Below are 19,931 nucleotides of genomic sequence, written 5' to 3'. Positions count from 1 at the left end.
TTAGCTTCAAAACAGGGTTTTTTCCCATAACAATTTGAAATTTTCTTCAAGCAATAGTTGCTACAAAATTGATAATTTGAAATCAGAATTAGATTGTAAACAGCTGTAAGATGGAGTTCCTTAACAATCCATCTACTCTCAACATGTTGGAAAATGCATGCCTAATTGTAACTTTTGCCATGTTTTCAAGTGGCATGTAAGTATATTTTCCAGTTTTTAATTGTTTCTTTATACTAAAATGCATTTACTTGTTTGTTTTATGTTTATCCTATTCAAAAAAACTTTTATGTGAATAGTAACAACAAAAGTTTTTATTTTATTTTAAACTTATTATAGGATAGAGCTAAAATATGTTTATTGTTTTAATTATGTTTTTAATGTAGTATAATTATGTTGTTTTTGTTTAAACATACGTTATAATAGTAAATAATTAAAATATTAATTTATTCTTCAAAATACAAACATATTACTTTATAAAAAGTTTTTGAGCTATTTCTAAGCTATTTTTAGTTAGGTTTTTACTATTTACTGTACTTTTTCCTTAGTTTTTCTTTAAGATATTAAAGAACTAAAAGTCAAGAAATTTTATCAAGTTATATTTATTCATAAATTGCAGTCAACCTTTTATACTTATATATATCAACTTATACTTTACCATGTTGTTTGAGCATAGAATTTTCAAAAACGTTAATTTCATAATAATTTTTTTTTCTCCAAGCTAAACCCTTGTAGTATGTTATCAAATCTTATTGTTAACTTAATAAAATAATTTTTACTCATATGTAAAAAAATATATGTTATTATAATAATAAATATAGAGTTAAAATTTTAATTTAAACAAAAAAATTTAAACAAATATACAACTGTTATAAGAATATACTAAAGTGGCTGTACCGTTTATAGTGGAATAGTGTCATCTAAAAAAAGTTAGTAATTAAATACATTTGTTTTATAAAACAAGTATGAAGGTAAAAAATAAAACTAATAATATGTTTATTTTGATAATTATCAAAAGTTTTTTTTCGGTCAAAAATTTTATATAACACTATTATTTTTATTATTTTCAATAGATGCATATTAAACACTCATAACTAGGGTTTCTTTGCATTTCTTTTTGCTAATTTTTTAATAACTCAGACTTTTTATGACTACAATTATTTAAATGTTGTACAATAAATTAAGTAAATTTTTTTCTAAAAAATATGAATGCTGTATAATACAAACAAATTAATTATTACCCCATGATAGTTATAATTAATACGTACACCATTTTAACATTTGTTACAAGATAGTTTTAGAATAATAGTTAGTAAATTAGTAAATTAATGAAATAAATATTTTTATTAACCTGGTCTATGTTGTATAATGTGAAATGTAGATAATATTTATATCACTGTACTAGTTGTAAATAGTATCAACTAAATTGTTGCTGCCAAATAATTTAAATGAAATATTTTACAGACCAGATGTTAAGCAAATGTTATCTGCAAGGGCCACGGGAAACGTCCAATTTCTGCCTTTTCTCATGTGTTGCATCAAGTAAGTTATATTAGATAACATTAACTATTGTTTTTTTCCTAGCTGTTTATCAATAGATTTATATAAATACTTACTTTTATATCTGCTCTATCAACTAAGTTTTATTGAAAAATTATAAATAAAGTGTTTTATTTACTATGTGTTGTATGAAGTTAGTTTTATTCTAAAATTAAAAAAAATATTATTTTTCACATTGTTGTATCAAGTTGTTTTAATATTTAATTATCAATTAATATATTTTATATTTTAATATCTGTATCAGGTTAGTTTTATTTAATAATTTTGATTTTTTTTTAATGTTTTTTTGTTGAATTAAATGAGTATCATTATTTTTTTCTCTTGTTGTATCAAGTTATAAGTTTTTCATAAATTTTTCCACAAGTTAGTTCATGGGTTGGTAAACTGCAGCCCATGAGCCAAGTGTTTTGCCAAAGAAATACTTTTTGAAAACATTAAAAAAGTTTTTTATCTAAAATTTACAATTAAGCTCTTAGTTAAAGATATAGTTACTACTAGTGCGTTATTTTTGTGTATTCTATCAATTGTTTAATTTAACTAGATTTTTCATATGTTGAAATAATTGTGTCAGTATGAAAGATGTTTTCCTATTTAGTGTGACCTGAAAACAATTTTTTCAATAAAAGTTATAAAATCAATTGTTTATTTAGTTAGATTTATCACATTTCAACTACAACTATGTTAAAATAACATGAAATTAAAATATAATGTCGTTTTTCTATTTAGTGTGACCTGAGAGCAATTTTTCCAATTAAAGGCTGCCACCCTTGTGTTTGATCAGGGGTGGGCAGCCTTTTTAAGTTGCTTGCCGTATTGTAAAAGAAGTTTTATACAACTTTTTTAAAATGTTTTACTTATCAACATAAAAAATACTATTTTAAACAATAAAAGTGATGTAGTTAGTTGAAATAAAGCGCAAAAATTATAAATAGTCAAGTTAAGAGCCCAACTATGTTTTATTAGAAAAAAATTTTTTAGTTTATTGTTTTATAAAAATGTGTTTTGAGCTGAAAAGTCCATTGTGGACAACATATATTTGTTTTGATGTAATTAATTAATTACAATTAATCAATTATTTGTTGTAAATAATTATTTTTGCAATTGGTCTGCAGGCGGCACATTAAAATGTTTTTATTGGAAATTGTACAAATATTTTATTTCTTTTAACTTATAAGTGAAGCATTTTCGACCTTAAATTTAATTCTTGCTTTTATACATAACAGAACTCAATATAACTGCTATGAAACTGTTTGAATATTTTTAACTTTTATACCCAAAAGGAAAAAAAAAATGGGTAGCTGTCAAATTTGGACAAGGGGAAAAAAATGCATGAGTGCACAACATTGCTCAAAGATACTTTTGCACAAAGACATTTTTGCATGGGTTGAATAAAATTTTATTTTTTTTAATATTTTTTATTATTACTTTTAAAAATTTATATCTTTTTCTTCCTAATTATCACTGTTACCCCTAAACTTTACCCTTGGTTGGTAGTTTATCTATTTTTGTTTTTTTAATAATTTATCTTTCTGTTTTTTTTCTGTTTTTTTTTACTCTTGTGCAAAAATGTCACTCGTGCAAAATTGACCATTGGTGCAAAATTGTCTTTATGCAATTTTGTTCCATTGTGCAAATTTGTGTTTATGCAAAAGTATCTTTGTGCACTTGTGCAATTTTGTTCTTGTGCAATTTTTTTCTATTGTTAATATTACCGTTAGTTTTTTCAAAATAATATATTAAGACTATGTTTTATTACTTTTTTATATATACTATATTAAATAAAATGATGTATATTATATTAAACAAAAACTTAAAAACTTTGATAAGCACTAATAGCGCACTAATATTAAATATTTTTTTAAAATTTAACAGTTGCTCAGCCTGGCTCATATACGGAAGGCTAAAAGAGAATCAAACCATATTCTTCGTTAACCTGGTAGGAGCATTGTCCCAGGCATTTTATATGGTCATCTACATACTTTACAGCACAATGCAGGTTTGTATACATTTTTATTTAGAATAAAATTACTTTATGTAATAAAACAGTACATAGCTTTTTCGTACATTTTATGACTTCTGTTTTGCATCTTATACTTACTTATACTTACATACTTTGCAAATTTAGTATTAGTTATCAGGTATGAAAAACTGTTAAGATTTTGACTAATAAGTTAAAAAAAACAACTTTCTGATTTTTATTTCACTATAAACTTATACTTTTATTTTCTAAACTACTCATTGTAGTACTCGAAAATTCAACAAAAATTTTACATATTGTGATATTATTATTCTCGACTCAGTAGTATTAGAGGGTTATATATAAATTTTTATTTGCTAAATTAATACTTCATATTTTAACAAAATTTTCACCTTTTCAAAACAGAGGGCATTGATGAAACTTACCATTCTCTCTTTCTTGATTTTCTACCTCGTCTACTATGTTACGATGGCTTCATTTACAGTAGAAGAGGCTTTGAATGTTTTTGGAACTCTATGCTGTATCATAACTTGTTTGATGTTCGCTTCTCCATTGACTGAAATCGTTAGTTTAAGATTCATGAATAATTTTAAGATTAAATTTTAATTGTTATTCCAGTGAGCTTGTTTTGCTAGGATCTTTACTAGCAAAGGACTAACTTTAAACTTTGAATAGTTTTAACCGTATCAATACAAACCTCTGATATATCTCAGGTGTTCATGTAAGTATTATTAATATAACAAGGAATGTAATAACATAAACGCAATAACCACAAGTGTTTCTCACTGAATTTATAGTTATTAGTATTAGTCACAGAGTACTCTTTTTAAAAATTAAGTAGATTTTTGTTAAATTTATTTCTGATTAAATATATTTGACTTAAGCGTACATTAACTTATTAACCTTTTAAGACTACATAATTGAAATTGGAGTAATTTGCTAATATTAAAAAACTATTTAATAACATAGTGAGGTCTTCCAATAGTATTATAATTTTTCAAATAACATTTGAATTTAGTTGATAAATCCATATAAGCCATATTTTTTATTCATTTTTTTTTTCATTAAATTTTTTATAGTTACATGTCACAAGCTCAATTATAAGTTGACTTATTTTTACTTTGCCAGCTTTTAATCAGTTTTGTTTATAATTTTTTTACACCAAAATCAGTAAACAGGTGAATACAAATGATGTAATTACATAGTACTAATAGATTTTAGTAATACCTAGGGAATAGCAAATAGTAAAATTGTGTCAAAATTGTGTGGGTTAATTGATAATTTAGGTTCTAAGAAAAACAAAACTATTACACTTGATATAACTCATCAGAATTTTATAAGTATACATACTTAGCTTGTAAACATAACTTTGCAAACTTGCGTTTTTAAAAAGAATACAAAGTATTCATTTTTTCTATTTAATTTTTATAGCTTGGTATTATGTGTGGGAATACTAAAGTTATGGTGTAAAAAAATTTGAAGTTTTTATAGAAGTAATCGAAACTTTTTTAAGTGATGTTTTTAAGTTATGTTTGTAGAATTTATGTATCTTATAATGTTATTATTATAATTTTTAATATTCTGATATTTTAAAGGATATAATATTAGCTAACTTAATAGATATATTTTTAAAAAAAGAAACCAAAACCAAAACACTTTTTTTGTATACAATAAAATTTACATTCAATTGTTTATTCAGTTTGTTTAATATAAATCTTTAAATTTTATAAGCTAATAAAGAATACAGTATTTACTTTAAGTATGTTTTAGATAGTTTTTATATAGTTCCTCATATCGAAGCTAATATTGCAAAGCTCTAAAATAGCAAAGTTAAAGGAGAAAAAACAAGTTACACACACTACTTATAATTTCAAGTTCCTTATTTTATGTTACTAAGCTTTAAGGTGAATTTAGATTGAAGCTTAAATATTTTGAATAAATTATTGTACTGTATAAAGTCAAATTTAGGTACTTTTGTACCAATTACAAGCTTATAAACTGTAACTATTGCTTCATAAGTTTGAATGAATAAACTAAAAACAATAATTTTTTTTATTATGTAACTATAAAATAATAAGCTACTGGAATTAATGGACACTTATTAAACTATTTTTTTGTGAAAAATGTTACAATATTCAAAAGTTTATGGTTTACGCAAAATGTGCAAATTAACTTTGTTTATACATGACATTTAAAAGTGCCAGTTTTTAAATGTCAAAGAAAAATATAGTTTGTAAATATTATTAGGTTATTGTGTATAGAAGTTATGAAATTTGTGTTTCTTTTATGGTAAAACTTTATTGTATTATATACTTTAATTTTCAAGTTATGATTTATACACTTTTGTATTTAAAATAAGTGTTATGCAGTCTACTATTTAAAGTCATGTAAATAAACATAACTGTTATAAAAATGAAATAAAATACTAAAAAAAAAATTAAAAAAATAACTGACCTACAATTAAAAGCTCTTAATTTTTTAAGCATTGTAAATAAAAATATAAAAAAGAAATTTTTCCCATTTAATATCTGTATATTTTAATAAATTTAGAATCGACATTAAACAAAACTATATATAAACTATTAGTTTATTACCAACTAACGATTTAGTGTTTATGCTAATTTATCTGGTCATTAATTATTTATATCGCAATTAAACATGAAAATTTAATAATTTGCATACAAACACAAATATTTTAAATTACCAGGAATTACGCTCCATTTAACAAGTGTTAGCAGAAATCAATTAAGTTGATTGATATTGTTTTGTTAAACCTAGTTTGATTTTGTTTTAGTTGGTACATACTGATTATTGTTTATTTAATTAATTTACAATAATTATAAATTTTTTACCATGTGTTTAAACTATACACAATCTTGATTAAAAATAAAAACTTATCAACTTTCAACACACATAACAATTTTAAAAGTAAATTAATATTATAAACTATTATTATAAACTATTAGCTAACATTAAAACTATGAATTGTGTTAGTAACAGTTGCTTAAAAAGTTATTTAGTGGAATCCATTAAGAAAACAACAATGCATTAACTTTAATGTAAAATACTGAACAATTCATTTATATTGTAAGTAAAACCACGCAAAAACCATTTAAACTTTTGTTCAATTAACTTATACCCTATTGTGTTGTTATTTGTAAAACTAATATTACACAACAAATGCATTTACATTTTATAGTTTTCATTTTAACATAAGATAAAAATAAAAATTAATATATATAGTTTTATTTTGTTCAACTTTTTTATGGTTTATAGTTTTAATTTACAACTCTAAATTCCGGTTAAGATTTAAACTATGCCAATTATTATTTACTTTTAAATTTTAAAAGTAATACAAACTATTGAATGTTTATTTTATTAGTTAACTATAAGTGCTTTTTTTCGAATAAGAATAAAACTTTCAAAGTTGTAAGTGAAAAAGAATTAGGTAACTAAATTTCTCCTTTATTTTGTTATTTAGGAGCTTTACAATAATAGATTTGATATGAGGAACTGTATAAAAACTATCTAAAACATACTTAAAGTAAAAAACTGATTCAACAATGTCATTTTGTCGTATAGTCTGTAGTAGAAATTTCCTGTTTAATTATTTATTATATGTCAGACTAATACAGACTTAAATTAAATTATTTGTCAGCTATTAGTATAATGCGTTTTTTGTTTTTATATAAAAATGTTAAAACTTTTTTTTATTTTTTTCAATTGACCAAGTAAAACTCTATATGTTTACATTAAGGTAATACATGTTTACTATGCATTGATTAAGTTTATTTAAAAGAATATAAACAACTAAATATATTTTTATTTCAATTATGATAAGATTCTTAATGTTTTAATTTTAAGTCTATTACAACTAACAGAATATTAGTGTCTAGTAAAACATTTTTACATTAAAAAATAGATCTGATTACTTTTTGCTATACAAAATAGTCAATAGGTTTAACAATTTACTTGTTTATGAACTGTTTATTTCTTAAGTTGTAATTTAGTTCTTGCATTTTTAAATTCCAATGTACTATATTGTAGTAATGGTTCTTTGTCATGTACTACTGAGTTTATTTTATTTAGTATAGTGTTTAATGTTTACGATGTGTATTATAATAAGCATTTTCAATCTTGTATAAGTAAATGAACTAGTATATGTCTACATACTATTTCCTTTTGACCTTTAACATACAATCTAAATCGAACATGTTTGTTTGTTTAATTAAAACCTTATTTTTGAATTCTTTTAATGAAAGATTTTTATTTGTCGAACATTGTATTGTATGAAATGTATGCAGATGTATAAAGTACCACATATTATAAATTGTATATAAGTAAATATAGTATATGTCTGTATTGATCTTCCTATTGACCTTTAAATTACTATCTACTTTAGAGATTTATTTGTAAATGTTTGTTTCGTTAAAACTTTATTTTTGAACTTTTTAAATAAAATGATAAGCATATGTTTATTTATTCCGTTGTGCTTATTTATTCCTATAAAAGTGCTTAAATCTTTTATTTTTAAGGTATACTACTATTTATTTTTACAAGTGAAATAAGGTTCAAAAAATTTTTTTGTTAAAATTTCTACAAAAAAGTTTAAATTCTTAAAATGTCATGTAAATGTTATGTTAAACTACAAAAGAAAACTGTTCAATGTTTTAATACTTATAACTTCAAGTTGTTAAACCTTAAGTTTAAATAATGTAATTTTTAAAAAACATACTTTTATTCAATTAAGTTTATTTTTATATGTTTTACAAATCAAAATTAATTTATAAATAATTTTTTACTTATACATTATTAAAAATAAATTTAAGTTTTTATTTTTGTTGTCTCAGTAAGTATTAGTTGTATATTTATATGATAGGTCGTTTAGTATTTAAGGGTTTGTCTATTTTTGAAATGTATCACCGTTCTTAATTGTAGAATTATTACTTATGTTTCACTTATTATGATATTAGTTTTTGAAACTTAATATAAAGCATTCATTATTTCGCTTTCCAGATATACTTGTATTTCTAACTTATATGTTTATGTTTCAATTTCTACGACCTTTGACATACTTATCAATTATGCATTAAGTAGTTTGACTAGAATAGTTAAAAAATAATATTTTTCTTAACTAAGACGTTCTCTTCAACAATTTCCCAATATTATAGCTGTGTAGATGTCTATCTACTATTTCCTATAACCTTTATCTTTTCTACGTAGAAGTTTTTAAATTTTTTGTTAATCTAATCGCTAAATCTTGTAACAAGAGTTTGTTTAACTAATTAATAATTAACGTTTTGTGAGTTTATTTTTGTAAAGATAAATAACAGTAAATAAAATTCCTATATTTTATTACTTCGAATGTTGTTTGGTAAAAGTAAAATAAATATACTTTTTTACGGAAATTTGTTTCAAAGTGCAGGCTTTTTGCGAAGCTAAAATAAAAGTTAATGAATTTTTATAGCATGTAGTACTTTAAGTGTTTATGTTGCTTTTTAAGTGTTGAAAATAAAACTTGTTTTTTAAGTGTTTTTTATAACATGTGGTATTTATGTTGCTTAATAAAAATAAAACTTTCCACTACTTGCTGTTAATGTACAGCTTGTAAACACTTAAGAAAATACAATGTATTGTTAAAGTGAAACAAATTTGTAAAGTCTTCCCTTTTTAAAGTGTCTACTTAAGAACTTAAGTTGTTTTAAGTTCTCAAGATAGTGAACAAGTTACAATGAAGGATTAAAAAAAAGTTTAAACAAAAAAAAAATTGTTTGTTGATTTCTGTCGCTATCAAAGTTGACTAATCAATACTTGTAAAATAAATTTGTAAAAATTGAGTTCATGCGACCTTTACTGTAGGCTAAATGTAATAATTAAAATATTAAATAAATATTTCCCACTTATGTAATTAGTAGAAGTTTAACTAGTCAATCAGTATGAATTTTGGTTTATTTAATAATTTCAAGTGGTTTTTTTTTAATTAATAAAACGAATTTTAATGGTTTTTATCTTTTATTTTACAACTTTTTTGTTATTTATATTTTCACTTCAATTACAAACTTGTAAGATGTAAAGTAATAAAAACTTAAAGTCAAGTTTAAAAGAATTACAAAATATAAATGTTTGTAGACAACTTAATTAAAATAAAACTTTTAGTTTAAAGCGAAGCTAAATTTAAAGACTTGCTTTTTAAAGTATCTACTTAAGAACTTGAGTTGTTTAAAGTACTCAAGATAGTAAGCAAACTTTTACTTTTGATTAAAACTAAACTCTTGTTTGAAGTTAAAATTTGTTGTTTTGTAGGTTTTACCTTTTAAAGGTTTTTTTATAGTCGTTTAAAAAAACTATTGAAGCTTAAGATTTATTGGATTTTTTTTATGTTAGCTATTTTAAGGCCATAGGGGGGGTCCACTTTGTTTTTAACAACTTGATCTTATTTTGTAGAATTTAATCTGAGCTATCAGACACTTTTAACCGCTTAAAAAAACTCAAAGTAACTTTTGAGATATAAGCGATCAAAGAAAGGGCATCCAATAGGTTCCTTATGGAAGGCGAAAACTAAAAATGCGAAAAAAGACTATTTCACTAAAAATCTATCTCCTCCTTCATTTTTTGAGTAATCTTTCTCAAATTTTTACAGAATGTGTATCATTAAACTTTAAAGAGATCTATTGTAGGAATTTTTTTCATTTTGAGTAAAAAAAAAATTATTGTCAAAAAACTACCTTTTTTTTTAGTTTTTTAGGGATAAAATTTTTATTTTTCAAAATTTCAAAAATTCCAACATTCAGATTCTTCAAAATATTAAAAGGAACATTTCCTGAAAATTTGAAGTCTCTAAGTCAAAAAATGAAGGAGGAGATAGGTTTTTAGTGTGTTTTAAAATTTCCGAGAAAATTGACCCCGAAAAATTTGCGGTCCATACGCTTATATTGTAAAATTTTTACCAAAAATTAAATATCTCAAAAGTTAAATGATATTTTTTAATTCTATAAAAACTGGTTTGTAGTTTGTACTTAAAGCTTTCATATAAAAGCCTAAATTAATTTTTGTAAAAAAAAATGTTGGACCCCCCTATGGCCTTAATTTCTTGATTTTTTCAAGCATACATAAAACTAAGATCAACTGATAGTTTAGATGTTATAATACTTGATTTGTTTTATGCACCTTTTTACTTTTTTGTTTATTCATTGCCATTTAAGTAAAACTTAATAACAACTACCAACCAATTTATCCCTTGTTTTATTAAAAATAAGTTATACACTTTCCTATCACGGTACAATAAAAAAATATACAAAGTTTATATGTTATTGTTAAATAAGTTTATATGCTTATTCATATGGGATTAAGTTATACAGCTTATATAACTTCAATTAATTACATTATTTTAATTTATGATTTATTAATGATACTGACCATTTGAGTAACACCAAAATAATAATTTTATAACCAAATTATCTCCTATTTTGTTTGAAGTTATACTGTTCTTTCCCACTATTACTTTACAATAATAAATTTGCATACAAAGTTTGAAAAAAAGCTTATTCAGGGTTGCCACTTTACCTGGAAAAACCTGGAATTTGACAATTTAGGCTAAAATAACCTGGAAAAACCTGGAAATTTGATAAAAAAAACTAGAATTTTTAATAACTTTAACATTTTCATTTGTAAAATTTTGATTTGACAAAAAAAATCTATCATATAATTAAGATTTTTTGTCGTTATCAAAAAATTTTTTTATTAAAAAACACATTTAATGTAACTTTACAGTATCTTTTGAAATGCTTTTATTCTATTTAATACAGTTTCTTTAAAAGAAATTAATTTAAAACTAAAAATAAACCCAAAAATGTGTACTTTTAAAAACCTGGAAGAAATTTGGAAAACCTGGAAAAAAGTTTGAAAAAATGAGTGGCAACCCTGTTATTAAATATAGAACTAAGTTGTGTAACTTGTGTAATTTCCCTTTGAACTTAAACATAAAATTATTTATAAATGATCTATTAATAGTAATGTTGCCAGACGTGTAAATATTTACTCTAAGTACATGATTTGTTTGCATTTTATTGTTTAACTAATTTATTTTCATTTTTTTTTGCATTTTATTGTTTAAGTAATTTATTTTCATTTTTTTTTCATTTTATTGTTTAACTAATTTATTTTTCAATTTTATTGCATTTTATTGTTTAACTAATTTATTTTTCAATTTATTGCATTTTATTGTTTAACTAATTTATTTTTCAATTTATTGTTTAATTAAATTATTTTTCAATTTTATTTCATTTTATTGTCTAAATAGTTTATTTTTAAATTTTATTGCATTTTATTGTTTAACTAATTTATTCTTTTAATATTTTGCTATTTAGAATGAAATTTTTGTGAATTTTACATGCTAACTTAATTATTTATTAAAATTGCTTGTATTTATTTGCTATAGTCAAGACAAACTCATTTGTATTTCTTTTTATTACTTACAGTTGTCAAAATTGAGGAAAAACTAACCATTTTCGAAAAGTTGAGTTTATGTGACCTTCGTTAAAAATGGTAAATCTAAATTTTTCTGGGAATTTTAATGTTAATTAGTTGTCAGTTTGTATCATTAGTTTAGTTTTATAAATTTATTTAATTTTGTTTAAGTTTAAAGTTTATATTTTAATCAATACATAAGATAAATAAAACTACTTGAATGATTTAAATGTTAGAATAAATAAAATGTTATTATTAATAGTATAAAAAATATAAATTGAATATATTACACTTGTTTAAACTCTTAAAGAAAATATTTCATTTGAAATTAAAATTTTATATTAAAATTATTTTAAAGTTTCCCAAGGCTTTCAATTTTACAAGTATTTTGTATAAAATTTACAATTTTTAAACAATTTTTCAAACTGCTGTTTATACTTATTATGAAAAGTTCTTGTGTTTTAGGTTCCCTTTTAATATTTTTTTTCTGACTAAAATGTATTGTTTAGTTAAACTTACACAATACTTGCTTAAATATTTGGATAAAATATTTACTTATGTTAAAATATATACCTTTTTTATTTGTTTGAGTTTTTCATTTACTTTGTAATAATACAATGTCAATACTTAAGCAAACTTAAATGCATATTTGTTTTGTTAAATAATTTTATGATTGTTTATTTTATGAACTTTTTTTAGTACTTTTTAATTTATTATTAAACCTTTTTGTACAATTGTATTGTTAATTTTAGTACAAAACTTTTAAATTGAAATAATAACTTTAGTACACCTAATATATTATAATTTTTAACAACTATTGTAACATTTTACTAATTGTTTGGTATGGTTTACATGGTTTTCAAAATTTTCTTAACTTTTAAAGTTGAAGTAAAGTTACTGTTTACAAAAATTATAATATTTTAACTATTTTTCACAATGTTGAAGTTGTATTGAAGTATAGTTATAAGTAATTTTAAAAGATAAAATATAGTTTTAAAATTTTACGGTATTTAAATAGCTGTTAATAATTTAGTTAAAGCCATTAAATGTTTAAAATGTTATTTTAGTTTGTAAGTTTATATAAGCATTAGTTATACGTCACACTAGTAAATGTAGTTAAGTTAAATACTTTTAAAGCCTTAATACTATATAGTTTTAAGCTTAACTGTTTTATAATGTGTTAAAAAATATTATTTTTTAAGTATGTAAACTTTGTAATAAAATTATGAAACTTTTCTTAAATGTGTTTCATAGCTTTAAATTTTCATGACATTAAACTTAATTTTATATGTGTTTTCTACTACTATAACCTATACAAAATAAAAGTTTCAATTTAAATTGCAATTGTATAAAAGTTTAATCACTTTAGCTTTATATATTATTTGTCAAACTTATTTTCGCGCCATACGATTTGACCTATATTAAACTTTATTGTCTCGGGAATTTATTCACAGTGTTAATATTCTTGAACTTACTTTTTATGTAACTATTGAACCACAAGTTTATCTTAGATTAACCAATCAAGTTTTTATATGTATAATAATTCTATTTTATATAGCATACATATAACAAGTTGAACTGCTTTGTTGTTTTATAACAAAAATAAATTATTACAGCTTTAGCACTTAACTTGATAACGTTATGATAATACTGTTATGTATACTTTTTAGTGCAATATATGTTTATTTATTTATGTTAAATTTTATTTTTTACTTTAAACAACTTGATAACGTAATATGACTGATGAATTTATAAATGTGTATGAAATGTAAAAACCTTTCTGTTTGTAATAGTGAAAATTTTAAAGCTTTGTTTAAAAAACATGTACTGTTATACAATCAGAATTAACAAGATTTTTTTGAGGGAATATATATAAATGAATAGATAAAAAATATATTAAAAGAAGTTTCTGTTATAAAACACACTTCTATTTGTTAAAGTCATCATTTATGTGGCTAATAAGTTGTTTAATTTATTTTTATTACAGTTGTTTGAGCTTTATAGATACAACAATAAATACAGTTTTAATATTATAAATAATTATATATTACTATTATATATTTTAATTAGTTTTATAACAATAGGTATCTAATTTTAGCTTCATAGTAAGAAAAATAAATATAGTTTTAAAAGATTATAATCAAAAAACTTTTTGATATTAGAATGTTCATGTGGTGTGTAATTTGAAAAACAATAAGACTTCAAGAAAAAAAGTTGTAGAAACATTTTCATATCAAAGACTTTCGCTTTTATCTTTTACTTACAAAAGGTCACATTTAAATCAAAGACGTCATAATGTTTTCTAATACACGTATTTTGACATTATTGTATTAATATTTAGACATCAAGGGAAAAGCAACATTTGATATATTTTTAAAAGGTGTGTTTACAAATAATGTCGAAATTCATATGTTATACAACTAAAAATGATATGTTGTTTATAATAAGTTAAAACTTACCTTTGTTTTTTTAACACTTAAGTATAACTTAGTGATTCTATTTAGAGTTCACTGAAAATTTAGTAAGCTAACTGTAATATTTAACAAAATATTAGATATAAAAGCAAAACAATTATAATAACTAAGTTTATTTTACTTATAACTTTAAACTTATATTGTCGTGTTATATTTATTTAATAATACTTTAAAGTTTTAAACTTTACAGAAAACTCAGTACGCTAAATAAATATTTTACAAAAGTAAATTTAGATAATAAAAAAAGTTTAAATTTTTTTTTCGTTTTATTTTTTAAATAGTGCGTGTCATTATATGATATTAAACTTATTTTAACTGAAGTTTGCCTTAAGGGTACTTCAAATTAGACATAAAAGTATATTGTTGTTTTAACGTCTGTGTTATAAAATATTTTCTATATTTTTAATTGGTAAAACTATATAGGTTATAATTTAAAACAATGTATTTAAAATTTAAAACTATTAACGAAAAGTACTATTAAAGGTATTCTTGAAAAAGTACTACATATCTCACTATATTTAAATCATTACAACGTTTATTTTTTTTAGTAAAGTCATAAAACTTTTAAGAGTTTTTCAAAAGTCCCAAATTTTAATTTTTAGTTTGTACCAATTTAAGGTTATAACTATTTGATTATTTAATTGACATTAAACAAACATTATAATCCATAAATAATCTGTCTATACTATCACTACTGTTGTACTAAACTCACATACATATATCATTTACCAACATGTAAGATTAAATATAAGCACATATGTTTTACTATTTTTATTGATTATAGCTTTATATTTCTTAAACAATAATTAACAAAATAAAACTGTAATAACAATATGTATTTATTACAGAAAACCGTGATATACAACAAATCCACAGCTACAATCAGTTACCCACTAACAATCACCAGTTTCTTGTGTGGAGCATCCTGGACTTTGTATGGGCTTGCCATGAACGATTATTACGTCATCGTTAGTTATTATTACGTCATAATATGTCTTACTTAATAGTATTTGTCCTTTTTATTTATAAAATTAATTTTTGTATGGGGTTAGTTATACTTTGTATGGACTTGCCATGAACGATCATTACGTCATAGTTAGTTATTGTTACGTCATAATGTGTCTTACTTAATAGTATTTGTCCTTTTTATTTATAACATTAACTTTTGTTTGGGGTTAGTTAGACTTTGTATGGACTTGCCATGAACGATTATTACGTCATAGTTAGTTATTGTTACGTCATAATGTGTCTTACTAAATAGTATTTGTCCTTTTTATTTATAACATTAATTTTTGTATTGGGTTAGTTAGACTTTGTATTGACTTGCCATGAACGATTATTACGTCATAGTTAGTTATTATTACGTCATAATATGTTATAATGGATGGTATTCCTCCTATTTATTTATAAAAACAATTTTTGTGGGGGTTAGTCAGATTTTGTACTGGTTAGCTACGAATAATTAATAAGTATTTGTTCGCTATTCTTATATTAAGTTTTGTAAAAGATGTGTATTAGGTTTTTTTTTTAATTTTGTTTTGGTACCTGCTGTTTGTCAATGAATGATTGTTACATAGTTTTTGAACATCAGATATTTTTTACTAAATAAATTAACAATTCAACTAGTTACGTTGTTCTTAGTTAAGTCAAAACTTAATTTTTGTTTTGAAAGTTTTTTGTTGACCAAACTGAACCGACAATTATGAACAAAAAAAAAGTGGTATGTGTAGAGACTAAAAAGTTCGATGAATTTTGAAAGTTTTGTACTAAATTGATTTAATCTGTAATTATTCTAAACTTAATTAATAATAATAACACATTGATTAAGAATATTTATTTGTAAATGTTACGAATTTAAGTCAAACCTAAGTTTACTTGTCAATATAATTATATAGTAAAAATTAAAATGTTAAAATTCTAAATTATAAACTAAAACTAAAAGTTATAAACTTAGTTTAAATATATTTTAATTTCTATTAGTAACTTGTTCAGTAGTTCGTGATATATTTTCTTTAAGAGATTGAGTTGAAAATTCAAGTCTGAGTTGTAAAAAGTAAACTTGTAAAGATGAATTTTATGATATGAAATAAAGTATTAAAATTTTATTTGATTTTAAAGCATTTACTAAAATTCATAACTTACTAAAATAGTTTTAACGAAATACTAAGATATCAAATATCTAAAAAAATAGCTAAATTTTTGAGGTAAGATAAAACAGTTCGACTAAATTATTGCTGCAAACTTACATGGTTGCGGTTTGTATTCTAATTTTTATAAAACATCTTTTTCTGATTTTATATGAGTTATTTTATAGAAGTATATTTCACTAATTTTTTTTTTTAACTTCTAATTAAAAATACTTGTAGTTAGTATTTAGTTACTATATTTTGTTTAAGATAAAATAAAAAAGTTTAAGTTGTAAGCTGAATTTTTAAAAAATTATTAACTCAAACTATTTTACATAGTAAAAAACTATTTTATTATTTTTATGTTATATAATTTATATTTTTTTCTGATGATAGAAATTTTAATCTTTACAACTATAAATAACAAAGTGTTTTTGTTTTATTACTAAACACACGTGCAATATTCTATTTATAAATTAGAACAAAGTAAATAGTGTGACAAAAACAAAGTAAAATTTAAACAAAGCAAATAGTATGACTTATTTATTGTAGTAAACAAGGCTAAATGCGTAAAAGGTTGTCATGTTAATATTCAATAAAACAAATTATAAAGTAACATTAACAGCTGACTTAGACAAGAAGTATTTAATTAAACATTGACCTTTACTTAATTAGTATTTTCTTTGATGTATGAAATTGTGGTTTAGAAAGTTCTAACTCTATTTTAAACCTAATTTAATTTTAAGAAGTATTAGTTTAGCTACCATGCACAATTTTCTATACTGTAAGTATAAAAAATGTTTTTTTTAATCATAAATCAAATATTGAAAAAAAAAATTGTAATACAAGTATTTTCTTTAATGCAAAAAATTGTGTTTTAAAACGTAGTTTAAATTAAAATATAAAATATACCCTCTCTATTAATTTAAATTCAAGTAAGCCGTAAATCCGGCGTACTTGAATAAATTTCAGTTTTCTTTTTTTTCAGAAAGCTAAACAAGTTCATAAAATCAGAAAAGCTATATAGGTTAGAAATAAACTGTCAATTAAATATAAACCAAACTAATTACTCACAAAGGTTTCATCATTTACTATCAATGTAGTAAACACCTGTGAAAAACAATCTCTCTAGTTGTAAATGTTTATGGGTGAAAATTAATTTAAATGAAATAAGTGTTTATGTAAAATATCTAAAGCTTATTTAAAATGTTTGATATTTTAACTTGTAAGCTAGTATAATATAGTTAGTATAAGCTATTGTATATTTAACGTCTATGCAAAAATTAAACATTTCAATTCTCACCTTTTAATTTAAATTATAACTTATACGTAATAGAAATGATAACACGTGACACGTGGTTAATGAGTATTTACATAATGTTAGCTGTATATGTTTATAAAATGTTTGAAAAATGCAAATTTGATAGTTATTATTTGGCTCTAGTTTTAAAAAGTTGTTTGTATGTAAATTTCGACCATGTTAACATAACTATACTAAAATATTATTCATGTTTTGCATATAGTTTATAAACATAAATGTTTTTTTGTGTGTCAAATTCGTACGGTTATTAGCACTACAACAAAAAAATCAATAGTTATAATATTTTTGCTGTTTTAATGAAAATTCGACGTTATTTTCTTTTAACAATAAGTTAAATCTAGTATTAATTACAAATATGTTTTTAATGTATAACAAAAACAAACTTGATGTTTTTTTTTGAAAAACTGAACAGATGTAATTTAAATAGCTGTAATTATTTTTTTTGATTTATAGTTTTTGTTTCTTAAAAATCCTTGATAAATATTTTAGAAAAGAAGTTTAAATTAAACAAACTTTAAGTCTATAATTGTAAAATATGCTTTAAATTTTGTCATCAAGGTATGTCTTACTACTTATTGTTTAAATAGTGTGAGTTATATAACAAATTTATCTGATTGTGTTTTTTAAACAAAATATAAATTCTTAATTTGATGGGTCTTATTACATACAAGCTTGGTCAGAATTTACTAAAAACATATCGAAGTATTTAGAAAATAAACTTCAGTTATTCAACTAATGACAATGTTCCTAAGTTTCAAAAAACAATTTTTTTGCAATAACTTGAAATTTAATTATTTTTAAATTTACAGATCCCCAACTTGATGGGTCTTACCACCAGTTTGGTCAGGATCTATCTGTTCAAGAAGTTTCCAAATACTTCTGCCAATGAGAAAGGCTTCGTTTCTGTCAATATGTAGAATGACAAATATGTAACGTAAAGCTGGTTAGTATTAAAGAATATTTGAAATTAGTTGGTAATGTTAGTTTCTTGTGTCTGTTACTGATGTGTTTAGTTGTTTTTCTTCAAACTGTGTTTTAATTTTATGTTGTGACGTCATAAAAAATTTAGCTTTTAGCAATGGATACTCTGAATTATAAGTAGTTAAAAATGAAAGTTCAAAAAAAACTTAACTACTCGTATATATTGTGAAAACAATGTAGTATTGATTAAAAATTTTGATTTAAAGTCAGTTTTTTTGTTAAATTTGATTTTTTATTCTTGGTGAATCTGTTCTTCCATTTGTTGTATGTAAAATAATACTATCAATCGCTCTACTAAGCTCTACCTATGATAACTATTTTTAATTATAAAGAAAATACTGTAAATATACTGAAGTCTATGTTTAAGTTTTTTCAAGTTTAGTTTGAAACTTAAATTTTGCCTAAAACTTGCTTAGTAACAAATATTTGTATATAAACTTTGTTAAAATCTCAATGTATCTATTTTATAGAGTTTTTGTAGTGTTATATTAACTTTATACTTTATTTTAAGGTGTTTTTGCTATAACGTTTTTCATAAAGTATTTAAGCCTTTGAATTTCGTGCCAACATTTTTTGGTAGCTTATTAAAAAAACTAAAAAATACTTACTTTTTTTTTTATTTTACATTTCTAGATATATATATAATACTCTGCTTTTGAAAAGTATTTGTGTTGAATTTTGTACTTATTTCTTACATCTCAATTTTTTGAACTATTTAACTTACTAATATTTCCAAATGAAAACTAGTAAAATCAATTTATTTTGCATAAAAACTTATTTTTATACTTTTAGCTTCATATAAGTTTAAAAGTTTTCAAAAACAATAATTCTTTTCATTTTTAGCATTTTTTTGACTTAGCAATTTTTTTTCTTCAATTACTAAATCAATTTGCTAAAAACAAGAACTTGAATGTTTATTGTTAAGCTTAGAAAATAAATTTGCTTAGTATTTATATGCCTTTACTATGTTTACTTTGTCTGAAATAGAATTAAAAGCATTTGTTATTTAGTTATATAAGCTGAGGTTA

The 19,931-nt window shown here is 22.2% G+C and overlaps 1 protein-coding gene across 1 annotated transcript; it reads left to right on the top strand.

The window, feature by feature from the left end:
* Nucleotides 1-75: 75 nt before the first annotated feature.
* Nucleotides 76-19,462, top strand: LOC145843819 (sugar transporter SWEET1-like). The gene is made up of 6 exons (XM_082951059.1): nt 76-196; nt 1,462-1,539; nt 3,430-3,553; nt 3,941-4,099; nt 15,324-15,443; nt 18,732-19,462. The coding sequence occupies exons 1-6, from the start codon at nt 111-113 to the stop codon at nt 18,837-18,839; spliced, it is 675 nt and encodes a 224-aa protein (XP_082807185.1). The 5' UTR covers nt 76-110; the 3' UTR covers nt 18,840-19,462.
* The last annotated feature ends 469 nt before the right edge of the window (nt 19,463-19,931 follow it).

This window comes from Thalia democratica, chromosome 1 (assembly GCF_965202585.1).
Source record: "Thalia democratica chromosome 1, ktThaDemo2.hap1.1, whole genome shotgun sequence".
NCBI lineage: Eukaryota > Metazoa > Chordata > Thaliacea > Salpida > Salpidae > Thalia > Thalia democratica.
Note: the sequence above shows the minus strand (reverse complement) of the source record. Positions and strands in the feature narration are given on the sequence as shown.